At 41.3% G+C, this 19,227-nt stretch overlaps 1 protein-coding gene across 5 annotated transcripts in view; it reads right to left on the reverse strand.

Moving 5' to 3' along the window:
• The window catches only part of LOC120555589 (cell migration inducing hyaluronidase 1), a 219,544-nt gene that overhangs the window by 2,013 nt on the left and 198,304 nt on the right, over positions 1-19,227 (reverse strand). For all 5 annotated transcript variants that reach the window (XM_039794378.1, XM_039794383.1, XM_039794382.1 and 2 more), the window contains exons 21-27: positions 14,878-15,058; positions 13,834-14,049; positions 11,496-11,707; positions 5,453-5,638; positions 5,100-5,295; positions 1,774-1,860; positions 352-509 (exon numbers count right to left, since the gene is read on the reverse strand). In XM_039794378.1, the coding sequence (XP_039650312.1) occupies positions 352-509; positions 1,774-1,860; positions 5,100-5,295; positions 5,453-5,638; positions 11,496-11,707; positions 13,834-14,049; positions 14,878-15,058 (1,236 nt within the window). The remainder of the gene's footprint in view (positions 1-351; positions 510-1,773; positions 1,861-5,099; positions 5,296-5,452; positions 5,639-11,495; positions 11,708-13,833; positions 14,050-14,877; positions 15,059-19,227) is intronic.

The raw sequence follows: 19,227 nt of genomic DNA on the forward strand, positions 1-19,227 counted from the left end.
AATCAGAAAGCGTTGCAGCTGTAACGTTGTGGACGGCTAGCAGAAACAAAGCTCCTTGACCAGAAATGGATAAAGAAAAGGGTCTCCTTTCAATGGCAGGTTCATTTCCAAAGCCCTTCCAGATGGCTCTCTTGCACTTACAACACCTCTGAGTTGATTTGAATGCACTGTAAGTAGGCGAACATATCCCGTTTAAAGAACATTTAGAACAGATAAAAAAATCTGTGATTCATTTGCGAGTAACCGCAAAGTTAACTATAGACAATAATGCGATTAATCACAATTAAATATTTTAAATATCATTTGTCACTAGTTTTTAGTGTAGTTGGACAGGAAATGAGCAGTGTTTACCCGTCTCTCAGTCCACTGACGTAGTTGTCGATCTGTGCAGGGATTCCCTGTAAGATGGAGTTCCGGAAGCCTTTGTTCTCCACCACATTCCCATCATGCCCGTCGATCACTGTCAGCTGCACCCCGTCTTCTGGTTGGTACAACTTCCTGCCGTTTACCTGTCACAACAGAGCCGGCCAATCACTTTATATAGCACTTTTAAGACAAAATGGGGTTCAATTTGCTTTATCAAAATAGAAGACTAAGGCAGTATTCCTCAAAGTCAATTCAATTCAATTGTATTTATAGTGTCAAATCATAACCGTCTCAAAGAGTGGTCCAATGGTGGTCCGTGATTAGATTTGGTCATTTAAAAGTCTAAAATGTGTTTTCTCTGTGAACAATTCCAAAGCCCAAATAGAGAGTAGCATAGATGTGGTGTTTTCAATATTAAATAAACTGGTATGTAAATTCAAACTAATATTACATTTTTTTTACAATCACTTTGCTACTAATTTCAGAACCTTGACGTCATTTTTCAAAACTCTAGACACAAAACTCAAAACGGTCATCACTTGTTACACAAGCAATTGAATTTTGAATTTTTTTTTATTTTGATCATTGGTTGTGAGTTTTGTGTCTAGAGTTTTGAAAAATGACGTCAAGGTTCTGAAATTAGTGCCAAAGTGATTGTAAAAATCTGTATTTGATTGGCTGTTTTTTCAGTGTTGTCAGACTTGGCTATGAAGCCGACCGTTTTGCGACAATGCCTCCAATTTATGTCACAAATGATCACCGTGACCTTTGGAGAAAATGCGGAGGAATAAAATTCACGGTCGCTGCATTCTCAGCATAAGCAGCAACATTCTTCCCAATGAGATGGAAACAGAGACAATGAGGGAGTCAGCTATTTGTAAAAACTGTCATTTAGTTTGGCTGTAATTTGTAATACTCTGTTAAAGTAGGAGGCCTGTTGTTTTTGGGGATATTTTGGCAATTAGGTGGTCTGTGAATTTTTTTTATTGGGTAAGTGGTCCTTGGTCTGGTCTGGACTTCATACATTTTAAACATGTTTGTGCAGATGCTAGGCTGATCTCTGTAAATCCTTTCCACAGTCTTTATATAGTAGCATGAACCATGAGCCCTGGTCAACTCAGCCAACAGCTGGGCTCCTCGTGTTTAGGAATTGTGTAATGGACAAATCCCCTCCACCTTCCTGTGGAGTAAGGTCTGGCAAAGTGAGACTAAATGACGTACAACTGTACAACTCATCGGTGTAGAACTGAAACGTGTATTGTGTCTCTGAATGATACTTTCCCAATACTGATGTTATAATCATATCTGTTCAGTAACCCACAACCAGTGGTCTAAGTTTAAGCTGTTGAACCACAGTGACAATAAGTCTACACCTTGTATTCTACTGTGTGTATGCCACACAGATACCTCAGTGAAGGCAAAGTCCTCCTTGATGTGGAAGAACCGAGTATTGTAGGACTCCAGTCTGACCTCCAGGAAGTGTTCTGCTGAGTGCTAAGAGGAAACAAGCAAATAAACACAGATGGAATGAATACACAATATTTGGCACAGAAGCAATTTAAAGTCAGTTTTCACTCACCGATTGTGGTGAGTGAAAACTGACTGCAATGTCACTTTGACATAAGAAAGATATTATATTTCTAATGACTGCTGTGGGTAAATTAATTTCAGCAGCAGTAAAAGTGAACAGGATAGAGCCAAGAAAGAGGCGGAAAGTCGACAAAGAGCGTGAATAAGGATAGAACAAATGGGGCATTCATTTGATGGAATTTTTTTTCTTAGAAATAAGGTACATGCCTACAAAGTTTAAAACATGAGTGCACGTATGTATACAAGCTGTGTTAGAGATATTAAAAACACACCTTGTGAAAATGTACAAACCTAGTAAATGTATTCAGTATGAACATATCTGAAAATGATCTTCAACTGTAATGCATGTATTAAGGGCCATCCACACCAAGAATGATGACTAAAACGATAACTATGGAATATATAGTTAAAAAAAAAAATGGTTCTTACTCCAGTGGATGGTGGAGCCCACACCACAACTGTAACGACAACGACAGTGGCGAACGATATTGTTGGGATCACTTTCAACTATTATTTCTAGTCATAGTTCCACTATCTTTATTGTTACTATAATTGCCACTGTTCATCATACCAACTGCTATAATTATTATGAATCATATTCTCTATATCTGTATCACCCGCGGCGCTACCATTGGGCCCACCCATTTTAGGTCCGGGCCCGCCCATTTTGACCCAGGCCTATAGTGAGTAGTGAGTGATTTTCATTCTAGCAGTTCATCCAATAAGCAGGCCGAGGGAAGCTTTGAGTGAAAGCTTCTCAGCCAATCAGCGGCTTCTACCCCACGTGTAGACTATTAAGCCTGCCCACAGGCTGCATCGTCACCAACAAGTGATCCAATGAAATGAATGACGTTGCACGCAAGCTTTTCAAGCAAGCTCGATGAGACAGACACAGACAGTAGCTATTAGCTAATATGAAACGCAAAGCAGCTTGTTTTCATTTAAAACTCCTGCCATTTTAAGTAACACGGTTACAAGTGACGAGTTACCATCCTGCTCGGCTGCCCTCTCCCCATCAAGTCCTCCCATAGCCACCCCCTCACACCAGCAAGGCAAGTAGGCTAACAGTTAGGCTAACGTTAACGTTAGTGTCTGGCTGTCTGTATGCAGGGGGAACCCTTTTTTTTTTGGCTTATTTTAACTGGCCCATCCAGTTTTTTGGACGCCCACCTACAATCAAAATCCTGGCGCCGCTAGTGATCTGTATATCTGTGTCAGTGTCTCTGTGTCCCAACTGGCACCGGCGGATGCCCGCCCACTAAGAGCCTGATTTCTGCCTAAAAGTCTTTCCTCGCCACTGTTGCACTAAATGCTTGCTCTTGGAGGGAATTATTGGAATTGTTGGTCTAGAGTGTGGTCTAGATGTACTCTTCTGTAAAGTGTCTTGAGGTAAGTCTTGATATGATTTCATACTATAAATAAATTGAATTGAATTGACAGCCAATCAAAATCCATCGGAATTTAAAACATGGCATGACAGACAACACTGCATAGAGAAGGTGTGTTTGTTCCACACATGTAGTCAATGGCACGCAGTTAAAGTAAGGAGTAAGTAAAGTCATTTGTTCAAGCAGCAATTACAACCTATATTTACATTTCTAGTGGCGGAGACCTCTAGTAGCCGTAGTATGAATGATGGGAGCAAAGCAGGAAGTAAGGTGAGGAAGTATAAGAGTTTCCACGTAAGTGGGCACTCACACCCAGAAAAGTGATCCGGCGATTTTCCACAGGGTTGTGCGGCGGAGTGTCAAAGAAACAGCCCATTTATGTAACGTCCTGTTGTGTTCTAACCCCCCCCAACAAAGCACAAGTAGACTTTATATTTCACAATTACTTTTTTTAGTGAGAGAGAGAGTATAGAGACAAGCGAGACATAGCGAGTGCTTTGTTGCAGGAAAATTTCAGCTATTACACAAACTCCTGGGCTTGTGTTTAGTTTTTCACCCTCATAGTGTTTTAAAACTTTCTTGTGGCAGCGATAGAGGCAGTGATGTTTCCTGTTTCCTGTATGGGACTCTCACACTGTCTCAAACCATAGCTCAAAACACACCGACAAGTCTGATCTCCGGTCACATGATTGGCCACCGCAGCGTGACGTGGGGTTTGGGTTTCTCCAAAAGTTGAGTCGGTCTCAAAGTTTTCATTTTTTTAAGTGTGCCCCCTAAACACACCATCCCCATTCAAAATTAATGGAAAACCTGCGTTTTTGCTTCTGCGTTTTTTCGGACCATCGGACAACCGACTCAGGCAGTGTGAACGCAGCCTAAGGAGGCAGGTTGGGGGAGTGGATGGGTCAAACAAACACAGGACCTTCACCCAGGAGACACAAGGGGGTAAGCAAGCCTCCACAAAGCGTACCTCCTATGGAGACATTTTGATGCCATCACCTGCTGTTAGCATCCCATTGACTGCCATTCATTTTGGCGTCACTTTGACAGCGAATAACTTTACATCTGAAGTGTTTAAAGACTCTATTTGTCCATTGTTTATTTCTAAAGAAACACGACAATGTATAAAAGGCTCCATTACCTTGTATCTCACGTTATGGCTCCATAGCAGGCGTTTTTGTAAAAATCGGCTAACGATTTTGTCATAACCACGTGACTTTCTGTCGCATAGTAGACAAATTACCATACAGGCAGGTGAAGCTTGCAGGCAGTTTTGACTTACATTAGCTGTTTAAGTTTCATTACTACTGTTAACTAGCATTTTAGTTAGAAATAATTACTCTGTGCCTGTGTTATCTCCTAACATAACTACGCTCTCCGTCTCTGCAAGATTGGGAATGATTGAGATTTCTCTTGGCACAGCTACCAGAAGACTTACAACTTTCAGACAGGTTGCTCACTTCACATCTACGTCGTCAAGCTCAGTTTGAGGCTGCGCAGTAACGCTCAGCCATCACCGGAAAAGTGCTTCTAATAGACTTCACCCGTCTCCGTGGAAATCTACGGCGTCGCTTTGTCCATTAATTTTACTGTCTATGAGGAAACCGGAACAAACGGAGCTTCATCAAACTCTGCGTCACATGCATAACCCGGAAGTGACTATACTTACAGTGTCACTACAACAGCTATGAAGAGAATAATGCCTGGTTTGAACATTTTTTAAATACATTTAATGCCCTTCCCCACCGGCCTTACATTAGGTATCTTTCTGGGCATGGGTACGTCCACCACAGGCATCTCGGAGTGCAGGGGGTAGGCTTGGGCCATGCAGTCGCTGGGGGGGCTGCCTTTAGGGATGACGGCTGTGATCTTCATCCTCTCACAGCCCTTGGCAGAGCAGAAGGCAAACTGTTCCCTGTCGTTATGGGCCTTCACCTTCAGGAAGAGCAGCCTGCAACACACAGTACATGTTAGACACCATACACACATGCACATTCAGTACTTTGAACCTGCTCACCTTTTAGTTCAACTGCCTACAGTTGTGTGTGTGTGTGTGTGTGTGTGTGTGTGTGTGTGTGTGTGTGTGTGTGTGTGTGTGTGTGTCTGACCCGGTGTCTTCCTCCCAGTAGTAGTATCCTCTGGCCAGGTGTGAGTGCTGGATCTTGTCCCTCTGCGAGGTCCGGGTGAAGACACCGGTTTTGCGGGTCTGCTTGGTCAGGCGGTTGTGGATGTCGGAGATGACAGTGAAAGTGGTGCCTTGTGGGTAGCAGAGGCCCACGTTGATCCAGTCATTTCTGAAACACAACAAACAGAGCAATGCAGATACCTTAATCTCACAGCACGCCCTCACATCTCACATCCACAATAACAACACACACAGGATTCTTTTCTACCTTTATCTAATCAGGTGAAGTAATTGATTATAAAAATATGAAGCCCAAAATTATGTTCCAAAATAAGCCGAATCAGGATCAAACAGAACCATTCAAAATGATTAAAATTCAAATCTACTATATAAACTGCCCCAGAGTCAACAATTCATGAACAGACAGGGGATTTAAAAGACCATCATGTATTTAGCTCAACAGCTTTTTACTGCTACAAGCTCCTTCATCAAAGCTTCAAATGAGCAGCAGGAAGCTGCATTTTAATATATCATACTATACGAGGCAGGGAATAATAGCCCAATTAAAACACACACAGCAGCTGTTGTCTTAAATCATGTAATAAAAACAAGTCATATTTCAGCTCTTTCTGCAGAGAAACAGCCTCACTTGCATTACTCCTCTGTGAACTGTAGATGGGGCTGTTGGTGTATTTTTATTTAACCTTTATTTATACAGGTAATGTCAATGAGATACAGGGTCTCATTCTCAAGAGAGACTTGTTTGGAACAATACACAACATCAGTTACAGACAGACAAACAGATTACAATAGTATATGCAAGATTTAGTAAATACTATATTTAAATGAAAGTGCCAAGTAGACTTAGCCCATTGAGGTCTGAGGGCACTGATTTTCTTGAATATTCCTTTTTAGGGTTTTTGCATATAACCTGATCCCCATGTGTTTCATATGAAAATGTTCAGAACAAACTTAGCTTTCTGTATAGTGACGCCCAAAATTGTTCCAGAGCAATGTATAAAGAGATAATTTGGCGCTAAAGCAGAAATATTTCTCAAATCTCTTGTGAAAACACACTCCATTGTTTTGGTGCTTGAAATGAGTACAAAAGTAGCGTAATATATGAATAAAATAGGAAATTAACGTCTAAAATGAAATTTTGTAATGTCACTTTTTGAGTAGGAGTGTTGTCAAACATTGATTGGACTCTGTCGTCTTGACAACAAGTGCATGTTCAACAGGAAGACAAGAACAAGGTTCCAAAGATGTTTTTTCTAGTGCCCTTAAAATGAGTTTAAAATCCCCTAGTGGGAACAAGCTGGAAAGCTTTAGATCCTGTTGCAGTTTATTCCAGGTTAAGGGGGCAGAAAAAGAGAAAGCCTTTTTGCCAAGCACTGTACTCTCCTCTCTGCTTCTCTTCATAGTCGTCAGATGCATATAAACTGGCTCAGGTTTTCCTTGGAATAGCTCTTAGTTGTGCTGTTCTAGTTTTAGACTTCCTATGACACACTGAGCTCCTCTCTCATCTCTTTCCATCTGTGTGCACTCATGTCCCAGAAATGCTTATTACTAACTTAGCTCTGGGGAGCTTATTCCCCAGAGTCCTTGTGTTTTCTCGCCTTGCAGTTTTCCTTGGATTAGTGTGGTAGGCTACAGTTGCAACCATGATTTAGGTGAATCATGGTTGCAGCTGTAGCCGTGGTCCTGCTCAGTGCCCTGCTACGCCCTGCTGACATGTAACTGGATAAATATGTTGGCAGCAACCCAAGCATGGATTTGTAGATGAAGTTATACCAGTGCAAAAGTCTACGTATGGATAATGATGACCAATTGAGCTGTGCAGTTGAGTTGAGAGTACAGAGTGCACAGTACACCATACAGTGTATGCACCATCGATGGAAACATCCTGTTTGGGCTCTAAACTGTCAGGGTGAACTCAGGCCATGGGGAAAAGCTTACATGCTTGAAATGACAGCCAGATTTTATGCAGTTTAAATAGCTGAAGGCCACACTTTAACCACCGTCTGAAGGGAGCAGTGGTGGAAGAAGTAATCAGACCATGTACTTAAGTAAAAGTACCAACACCACACTGTAAAAATACTCTATTACAAGTAAAAGTCCTGCATTGAAAATGTTACTTGAGTAAAAGTATGTAAGTATCATCAGGAAAGTGTACTTAAAGTATTAAAAGTGAACATATATATAAATAAAAAAAATCCTTCATCCCCACTGCCATCACCACAATGAACAGACATACATAGACAACATCCAGCAGCTCCATTCAGGCACCTTTTTGGCACTATTTGTGCATTTTGCACGTTTGTACGGTTAACGTTTTTACACGGTTTCTATGTGTATCTTTATGTATCTTTATGTTCTTATATGTATTTTATGTTATTTGAGCCTGCCCTGTCAAAGACAAATTTCTGTAACTCCTGACAGACAATACAGTTTTTCTTATCTTTCTTAAAAGTATTCAATGCAGAACAATTCTCACATTTTAGAAACTGGAAACGATCCAAAAAGTTCTGTGTTTAATGGTCTAATATTTTCAGCTGGACTCTGAGTAAATGTACTTAGTAACATTCCTCCACTGGAAGGGAGGAACACAAAGTGAGGCTCTCCCCATTTCTGTGGTAAATCTTGGTCAATAGCAGGAGTGAAGGAATGATCACTTTACTTCACTCCCCATGACGTTTGGGAGCTGTGGTCATTTACAGAGTGTGGATGGATCAGTGTGTTAACCCTGTCAGCCAACATCCAGTGTCATCATTCACAACATGTTTTGATGTTTAACCGTAACGTAACTGTGTCCGTGTTCGGACACCGTTCGCAGCTGTTGGCCATATCCGGACACCTCCGGTCTGATTCAGTTTGCGGTCTTTTCGCGGTGCTTTTCCTGAGCAATTGCCCCCCGAAGTGCAAATAGAATTAATTTACACACGTCTAAGAATCTATGTGTGAATTTTACATGTCTAATTAGTGTGCAAAAGTGACTTTGATGAGAGAAAGCAGTAAGAACCCTTGGGAATTTACATTCACAGTGGAAATTTGGGAGCTTTTACTGGATCATTTGGAGTTGGTGAAGCACATCTTCTAGTGTGAAGAACAGAAGTATGGTCCTGGATGTGTTGACAGCATTGATGTTCATTTCCTCGACCGAAATGAACACATTTTCGGCCCTGAAAAACAGCGGCGCCCAGTGAGTCTTTACAGCGGGGAGATAGGGGGGTCCGAGTATGGCCAAGGGTAGCACACGGCTAATTCACCGGTGTTTTCATTACTCTTGTAAAATCAACGCTAAAGTAAATAGTTAAAACAATATACCGTTAGAAAGCTAAGAAGTTATATTTTAGTTGGACATCCTTAAATACCTCATATTATGCTCATTTTCAGGTTCATAATTGAATTTAGAGGTTGTACCAGAATAGGTTTACGTGGTTTAATTTATTAAAAAAACAAACATATTTTTGTCATATTGCACATTGCTGCAGCTCCTCTTTTCACCCTGTGTGTTGAGCTCTCTGTTTTAGCTATCGAGTGAGGCATCTCACTTCTGTTCCATCTTTGTTGGGAGTGGTATGTGCGCAGCAGCTAGGTAAGGACTACTAGCTAGTCAGAAGCAGAGTAGGGCAGGGCCTGACAAGTAAGCTAGTGTGATCCAAAACAAACCAGCCTCAGCCGGTAACCATGGCTACAGCCCAGCCGTGTTCAAACCCAAATCTGATCCCGAACCACAGGCAGAACAACCCGAACCAGCTTTGCAACTTTGACTGGAGCAAGACGTTTCAGAGTGGTAAGTTATTTAAATGTTAAATTAATCTTTCATACACTGTCTCCTGGACATGTTGATACAACTATCTAGACTCTTCGGGCCTCCGATCTAACTGGCTTGGTTTGAGGGCGCGCCACACTGGCGAGCATTATAACCTGTGTTACAAAGTGACTCTAAATGACGCGTGGTTGTCACGGAAGTAAAGGCTGGACTACAATAGAGCTGTTTGCAGCAGTTCGTGAACAATGTTTTCTGTGGGAGATGGTAACTACTTTGAGGTGGACTTTGGGCTTTTCCACTTTGTGAACCTATAACACGCACAAAAAAGATATATAACGCAAATGAAAGGGATAAAGTAAAATAGCATAATATGAGCATTTTCAATGAACTGAAAAAATAACAAGATGTTTATATTCGTATTTGAACAGATAATGTGATAGAAGGTTAGCCAAAAAGTGTGTGGACACAGTTCTGTTAATGTCGTTAATGTCGTTCTTTCTATAGCTGGATACAGTGTTGTGCCTGAACGCGTTCATTGAACGATAGTTCATGAACTCGTTCATATTTTGGGCGAACGTGAACTGAACGTACTGTATTACTGCCTGATGAACGTTACTGTGAACTCGTTCATTCTGGTGTCTGTGAACGGCACGCTCTCTCAGTTTAACTTTGTTCAATAGGGTGCCAGATTTCTATAGAGCCTTCCAGGCGAAAACCCAGCTAAAACACACCGTAAACAGGCCTTAAAATGTAGCGGAAAAAAACCCAATCTGGCAACACCAGCCACCAGTGTCGCACCGCCGCATGCGTCATCAAAACAAAAAGCAGCATGGTGGCGACAGCAGCATGTAGGGTTTTATGACAAGGTCGGTGAGGATGGGAAAAATCTTACATTTCTGTGCAAACTTTGCCCGCCGGCTTTCAAAAAGAAAATCCGCACTTCATTCACATCCACAGCAAACCTGAAACGGCACATTGAACTGAAGCAAAATTATGGAAAAAAAGAACTATGAACTAGTTCATTTTTGGAAATGTGAACTTAGTTCAACATTTTGAAGTATGAACTATGAACTGAACTAGTTCATTTTAAATTTTGTGAACTGAACTTTGAACTAGTTCATGTAGAAAGTGAACTTTCCCAACACTGGCTGGATGGCAGTTCAACCTTCAACACTTCCTGAAGGGTTAGGTCATCAGGATGGATACAACATTCTGGAACCAACTGTCTACATTGCGCAGTGATTGGCCAGGTGTGTGGAGGTGTGAGCGAAAGCATTGTTTGAACTTGTCTTTCAAACATTGCCCCACCTTCAGGTGTGGCCTTTCAGAACAGGTATAAAGACTTGTGTATTTAGAAGATGTTTGACACTGTACAAACCTGAGCATGTGAGCTGAGCAACTGGTGAGCGACAAATGGGTTGTTGTTAGAGTGTCGCCTTCTCTCCCCCACTCAAATGTCTCTCCGGTCAGTGTTGAAATGTAACTAAGTACATTTACTCCAGTACTGTACTTAAGTACAAATGTTGAGGTACTTGTACTTTACTTGAGTCTTTTCTTTTCATGCCACTTTTAACTTATTGTACTTTTTACTCCACTACATTCATCTGACAGCTTTAGTTATTAGTTATTTTACACATTAAAGGTCCCATGGCATAAACAGTTCACTTTATGAGGTTTTTTAACATTAATATGAGTTCCTCTAGCCTGCCTATGGTCCCCCAGTGGCTAGAAATGGCGATATGTGTAAAACGAGCCCTGGGTATCTTGCTCTGCCTTTGAGAAAATGAAAGCTCAGATGGGCCAGTCTGGAATCTTCCCTTTTATGACGTCATAAGGGGAAAGGTTACCTTCCCCTTTCTCTGCTTTGCCTGCCCAGAGAATTTGGCCCGCCCATGAGAAAGAGAGAGACATCATGGCTTGCAAATGAGCGAATCATGGCAGTTGGTCAAGGCCACAACCCCACCCTCCACCTTGCCCCACCTCTCTCCTCCTCAATAGCATTTAAAGCTACAGACACAGAAATGGCACATCCTAAGGAAAGCTCATTGTGGGAGTGGCTCATAGTGGCTGTAATTCTGCACCAAGGCTGAATTTCGGGAGATCTGAATACTTCTTCCACCGCTGGCTCCTGTACTGGATTTTAATTTAGTCCATGAATGATTCTTACCTCTTTAAAACAACCCAGACCACAGTACCTGCAGTAAACATGAGTTGTGTGTGTAGGCTGCGTGCGGCTCATGTGTGCACTGACTTGTTGAAGTTGATGAGCCAGATGGTGACCTCGGCCGGCGCCGCCTGGTCCCAGTGGATGGTGTAGCCTTTGGCCAGTGTGATCACCGGCTGGAACTGTTGGTAGTGCTTCTTCTTCCCCAGGGCGCCCTCCAGTGTCAGAGGCCGGTCCGGGTACTCATCCTTCACTATGTGCATGTTCAGGTTGGCAGGGTTACGGGTCTGGACGTAGATCTGAAGAAAACCCACCACAGAGTTAGAAGGCTGATTCAAATATTTGAACAAAATAAAAAGTCTTATCCAATATCAATATCATTTTTTCTCAAGGGCAACTCCCGTTTTTTTTCAACCTGGACCCAATTTTCCTATGTTTTTGTGTCTAAGTGATTGATGGTAACAACTGTCTTTGACATTGGTCCAGTATTAAGCAAGACCACTGGAGTCGGCAGTCAGCGAAACAAGCTACTTTGTACAATGGTACAAAGGCAATTGTGCAGCTTGTATTTACCTTCACAAAAGAGCAAATTGTGCCGCTGACAGGCTCAGATTAATATTCTAAGTGTAAAGAGGTCGACCTTTCTGTTAAAGAGTAAGATCCTTTTTTTTAACAAAAACATATGTACTACCGGCAATACGTCATTCAAGGGAAGGACTCATCACCACGCCCCTTTCTGGGGGAAAACAATCCCGCGTTCCCCATAGACGACAACAGCGTAAACGATAGAGGAAATGTAAATTGCTCCAAACTTTTACTTTAAACAAACTGTTTTAAATTAATAACTATGCCGAAAAGTTCCTGAGTAGTTTGTTGCACCAACAATACATCCAAAAACCCTGGTCTTCGATTTGTCCTCTTGCCATGTCCTAAAACAGATCCTGATAGCTGGGCTTTGGCTCCAGTCTGTAGACCAGACCGGCATTGCCGAGGCTCCCTATGAGAGGGAAGAATCGCGCTGTCACATCAGTAGAGAAACAGGAAAATGCTGAAAAAGCTGTTGTGTTAATCAAGACTTTCACACTGATATATGAGGCTCATAAGAAACGTGAATATTCTCAGTCGGTGTGGTAAATGATGCTGGTGACAGTTACTACTGATGGATAGCTAACGTTAGCTTTAGTGGGAAGCTGCTAACAGTTTAGCAGCATCAGACTGTCGTCTCCAACTAAATCTCAGCTTATAGATCGAACAGTTGGTTATTAATAACAGGTTTATTAATTACAGATGACACTCAGCCTAACAATAGTGATTTAATCAGATATGTATAAGCAGTATGGGGCCACCGTGTTGGGTCATTGATCTACTGATAGGGGGGAAGACTTAGGGTGAGGGGACATGACGGCGATCAACCTTAGTTTATTAAGGTATTGTGAATGCTCAGGTTCAGGCAAAGTCACACAATAAACATTAGACATGTGTATAGAACAAACCATCTGTTTAACAAGAAAAAAATGCACACACATTTGTCAAAATTATAATCCAAACACACGTCAAATTGCATTGACTTCTATGGGATCGTCTGTTTTCTATCCCCCAAAAGGGGGTGCGGCCTTGAGTTTTAGTGAAGTACCCGTATGTGCCGGTAGTACATGTCTGGAAATAGCGTTCGCTAAAGCCACCAGACTCCATGTAAATAAACAGTAATTTTAGTATCGTTAAATACACAAGTCGACAGAAACAAAATAAAACTATGAAAAGCTGTTTTGGGTTGTCTTTCTACTTTTACAACCATCACAACTCTAGTTTTGGTTGAAATAAACACATAGTTTACCGATTTACATATGAAAATATGTTGGATCTACATACATTAAAAGTACTGTTTTTTTAAATTGGAGTCTGGTGGGTTAAGCGCTAGTGCTGTTTCTTGTTAAACAAAAATGTCTTAAAGAGGTTTTAAAAAAAAAGGCCTATATTCATATGGAGCCTGTCAGCAGCAAAAACAGAACTTTTAGTGGACGAAAATTGATGATGCACATTTGCCCCATAGGGTTACATTGCAGCCCGGTCTGTGGCTACTGCTCACAACCTTTTTGCTGAATACTAGACCAATTTCAAAAATTGTTGTTCCCAACACAAAAACATAGGAAAATAGGGTCCAGGTTGAAAAAAAAAATGCAATTACCCTTTAAACGGTCCCTGGACTCAATTGGCATGGACCAAGCACCTAATGTTCAACATCCATGGTATAGGTGTTTCTACTAATTGATCAATTTAGCTGTTCAGACTTGGACATCATTTTGATCAACACTCCTGATCTACACTCCCAACTTTTAACCCTTTTTCCTGATTGGTAATTTTACAGCAACATTTGGAATTGTTACAGCTCTAGCTGAGTGTTTGTGATGATGGATGTGTGAGCCACCTGTGCGTAGCGGCCGCTGCAGATAGCAGCCTTCCAGTCGGGCACGTCAATGCAGTCGGGGTGCCGGAGCAGCCAGTTGTCCTCTTTGACCAGGAAGGCTCCGGGATACTCGCTGACCGAGCCGTCAATGTCGTGGAAGATGGTCGTCTTGTCCCCGTCCATCTGCATCTTATTAAACCAGGGCCCCGGCTCCCCAAAGAACACCCGAGACGTGAGCTACAGTAGAGAGAGGAAATCAGCTGTTCAGAGTGGCTATTTTACTCCATGATCATATCCAAAACTTTTACATAGGTAAATTTAATGATTACTTTCATTGCATTTTGGGTGTTTTATTCAATTTTATAGCACTTGAAAAAAAAAGGATAAAATGGTTTCAAAACAGTATCCTGACTAAACTGTGACACGTACCAGTCTGTGATTCACTCAACATCCATTGATCTTAACTATTAGATCTCGGTAGAAGCATGCTGCATGCTGATTGGCTCACTGACACTGATGAGATTTCCTCCTTAGGTATTTGAAATTGGATATTGAATGACGAGGCATTTTCCAATACTCGATAAAGAGAGGCAATTCGGTCGGGGCCTAAAAAAGTATTAAATTTGGTACTGAAACAACATTAAACATCGTTACAGCTCTCTGTTTTCAATTCAAATTTCCTCTAAACAATTGTCTTAATCTTATTTTAATTTATGCAGTTTACTAATGGGACATCTGGTGGTGAGGACAGCTCACCAAATTGCTAAAACCAAATTTCAGTGATTTACATTCAAATTTAATTTGGATTATTTTCAGATTTGTTTTTCCAGTGTGGACATTCTCCAGTCCGTTCCCCCATACCCTCACCCCCCGACTATGGGGCCAATGAATTGCGAAGAACTTGATTTAAATCCCTCCTATAAATGTACAGAGCTGAAATATTCTGTTTCACTGGGAAGTACAGAAGCTACAGACGCTTAAACTTCCACAACATCTGTGTTCCAACTATGTCTCCGGTTTCATCGGTGCAGATGTTTTGTGAATTTCACACAGAAGCCGACTCACAGGTACGTGGTCAAAGATTATGTCGGTGACGTTGTTATTGGGGCAGCTCTGCCACGAGTTGTTCAGCCTGAAACCAAAGGCACTGGTGTGCCGTCCATCCAACGCTGTGTATTTCCGGAATGTACAGTTCTGCATGTTGATGGGCCCATCATAGATCTGCATGCCCCGGATAGGAAAATCTCTGCAGGGAAACAGAGATACACACACACATCTTGTCACACATACACACACATACAACAATACACACACACACACACGCACACACAACACACACACACACACACACACACACACACACACACACAACCCATCAGCAACTTGGATGTTGATGTTGATATGTGCAGTGTACAGTAAGTAGATTTTCTCGCTTTAACACCAGGGTTCAAGTCCCATCTTATACTATTATTATTAAACCTGAACATTACACAGCCACACAGACAGAGATTCCATGCTTTATAGTTAGATACAATTATTAATTAGAACAACTTTAAAGGGTAATGAGAACAGGCAGCTGAGAACCGGGCTGCAATGTAAACCTTGTCAGTTTCCATCCACTAAAAGTGCTGTTTTTGCCAATGACAGGCTCAGATTATTATTCTAAGTGTCTGACAACATTATGGAAAGGATCCCTACGGAGACAGACCTTTTTGTTAAAGAGTAAGATCATTTTTGTTTAATATGAAACAGCCCTGAATTCACCATCACCAAACCCACCAGACTCCATTTAAATAAACAGTACTTTTAGTGTGTATAGAGTCAGCATATTTCCTAAGAAGAAATCTTTGTCACACACAATCATACAAACCAGAGGAAACCCACGCAAGTGCAAACTCCACACAGAAAGGCAGGGATCAAACTCTGCAGTGCCTAGTTAGACATACACTGGTTAGTAGAGGTGTGATTAGATCTCGTCCCACGAGATTAAAATGTGACGAGGCTTCTCTCCGAGCTATAAATTGTCTCGAGATATCGGTTGCAAGTGCAGAGCAACAGCTAGTCTGACTTGGTCTTAAAATACATCTGGCTTTGAAGATGAGTCTGGCTTGGACCTCTAAATCAGCATAGAAGATCCCCCGCCCGTTCGCCAAAGTTGATTATGAGTTCACTTTTGCAGTGGAGTTGCAGTTTAAAAAGATAAAACCCAGTGTTAGAACTTTAGAGTATACGGCTGCTTTCTCTAGCAGTTTCTGAAAGTCAAGGAAGGAGCCTTCAACGGCTGAATTTCGACGATTCTACATCATCGAAGTCCATCGAAGGACTGTTCCAATGTCTTACTTTTAATGATATTAAACAAAGATAAATGTTCTCCCCTCGTCTTAAAATAGTCATAAATCAATACAAGAGCATCCTACTTCCTTGTTTACTGCTGCAATGAGAAGCTTGGTTACGTTGTAACCTTGGTTCTCTGAGTAAAGACTATCTTGAGATCTTTGATAAATAATAATCAGTAATGTGGATATAATGACTAAGTGGGTAAAGGCAAATAATAGAACAGTTACAACAGTCTGGGAAGTTCAGAAAATGACATCACTTTACTGTAATGCAGCCTTTAAAATCAGGAAAAGACACCACCTATGCCATAAAATAGCAAAAAATACTACTATACTGTTGTGTCCTGCCTTGGCTGCACCGGATTGTTGTGGTCTGCAGAAGCGCAGAGAACTTCCCCTTTTTTTCCTGACCACTTATGCCATATTACGATATTACGATATCCAAAATCTAAGACTATCTAGAATATCTAGTCTCATATCACGATATTGATATAATATCGATATATTGCCCAGCTCTAGTTTCTAACCAGTGGCCTTCATCAAATGCTCAGCACTCACTGCACAGCGTGAGAGCACTTGTGCCAGTGGTGTGCCCAAGTTCAGCTGGTTGCATCAAAGAAGCATAGTTGAGATGAGCTGTCTCTTTTTCCCACACAGTAAAGGAATCTGTGATAATACTGCAGTTGAGACATTCCCTATGTGCTCTGCCAACTGGGCCGGGGCTGGACTGATTTCTAGCATACCATGTCTGGCTCTCACACATACCAGTCTTTATTAAAGTGCTACTCCACCTCAAATCTATCTTTTGGGGTATTAAACACTTTGGCTTGAAAAGTGGGTGTCTGTTCTCACTTGGCTCCTTGATGAAAAACAGCAGCTGTGGTCGGTGTGAGTTCAAGTCAGTTCTAAAGGATCGACAGTGGTAAGACGTTTTCATGGCAGAGAAATGTCCTGTCCTACCATTCCTTCTCCTCCACTGTCCATCCATACAGTAGATGTTCAGTATGTTCCAATTCACAGTTTACATAGAGCACGACTAAGGCTGGGTACCCAATTCCATACTAGGCTGGTTTTGAGTCTTATGTACATGTACATGACTCTGTCACTAACCAGGTTTCTGACCATTTGCAGTAGGGCTAAACGATTTGGGAAAAAAATTTAATTGCGATTTTTCTGCCAGATATTGCGATTTCGATTCGATTTGCGATTATAAAAAAATAAATAAAAAGTATAGCTAAAGTTCAATATTTACTGTATAACAGATAAAACATGTCATGGAGCATTATAACATGAGACACCATGAAAACGGCTCTATATTCTTATGCAAGGATGAGAACATAGATATGAATCCCCAGCAATGAGTGTTTTTCTTTTAATAAGCATGGAACATTAAACAGTCAGACACAGAAAATGTATCACAAAAGCTAAAGTTATGATAAAAAAAATTCCAATAAAAAGTATCATTCCTTTCCTGTAACCTGAAATTTCTGATACACCTCAGTTCAACAGCAGCATCTACATATTGCACCTTCTACCATCATGTTAAAGAGCTCATATAATGCTCATTTTCAGGTTCATAATTGTATTTAGAGGTTATACCAGAATAGGTTTATGTGGTTTAATTTTCCAAAAACACCATATTTTTTTGTCATATTGCACATTGCTGCAGCTCCTCTTTTCACCCTGTGTGTTGAGCTATCTGTTTTAGCTACAGAGTGAGGCATCTCACTTCTGTTCCATCTTTGTTGGGAGTCGCACATGCACAGTAGCTAGGTAAGGACTACTAGCCAGTCAGAAGCAGAGTAGGGCAGGGCCTGACAAGCAAGCTAGTGTGATCCAAAACAAACCAGCTTCAGCCGGTAACCATGGCCATGGCTCAGCCGTGTTCAAACCCAAATCTGATCCCGAAACACAGGCAGAACAACCTGAACCAGCTTTGCAACCTCGACTGGAGCAAGACATTTCAGAGTGGTAAGTAATTTAAATGGTAACAAATTAATCTTTCATACGTAACGTTTTAATTCTTCTGTCTGCATGGGGGTACTTTCCATAAAATCATCTCTCAATGCAAATCAAACTAGCTATTAGGCTAACCGACATAAAACCATGCCAATCTCTAGGTATGGTGAAGGGCATGTGATGATGTGGGACTATTTTAATTCCAAAGGCCAAGGGAACTTTATCAGGATGCATAGTATATTGGATCCATGAAATAACTGGCCTTTAAAAATAAAAATCTGCCTGCCTCTATGGAAATGGGAATGGGAATTTAACATAGGGGTGTACTGACTTTTGTTGCCAGCGGTTTAGACATTAATGGCTGTGTGTTGAGTTATTTTGAGGGGACAGCACATTTACACTGTTATACAAGCTGTACACCTAATACTTTACATTGTAGCAAAATGTAATTTCTTCAGTGTTGTCCCATTAAAAGATATAAAGAAATATTTACTAAAATGTGAGGGCACTTTTGTGAGATACTGTGTATACTGTATATATATATATATTAGGGCTGTCAAAATTAACGCGTTAATTTTTGCGTTAATTTTTTTATATTTAACTCGTTAAAAAAAATTTACGAAATTAATGCAGCTGTGTTTGTTTACTTCATGTGGCGGCTGAGAAACGTAATACGTCTCCATAAGAGCAGGCGGCGCTACTCTAGGAGGGATTTACCTGATTGAAGTAGGCCTACGGGCCAGTCAAGAGTTGAAACATGGACCAGTAAGATCCCAAAAGAGAAAAAAGATGTGTTAGAATCCAGAAATGAATGAGCACGGGCTATAAACGGGACCGAGTACTAGTTCGACATGTTGTCTCGTCAGGAGAGATGCGCCACCGGTAAGCTGCTGTTTCGCTACATGCGCCGTGCTGTGCTGCCGATATGTACGTGCGCGATTTGTTTGCTTGATAACTGTTACGTTGGTCACGCTGATAAAACCTTATTTGCAGTCTGATGTTTAACGCTGTCGACTCGATAGTATCCGTGACTATATTCCAGTAAATGTTTGAAATTGGTGCGTCTCACTGTCACACAAGCTACTTCCTGGTTGCGGTGCTGGAAGGGAAATGTAGTCAA

Source organism: Perca fluviatilis, chromosome 3 (assembly GCF_010015445.1).
Source record: "Perca fluviatilis chromosome 3, GENO_Pfluv_1.0, whole genome shotgun sequence".
NCBI classification, from domain to species: Eukaryota; Metazoa; Chordata; class Actinopteri; order Perciformes; family Percidae; genus Perca; species Perca fluviatilis.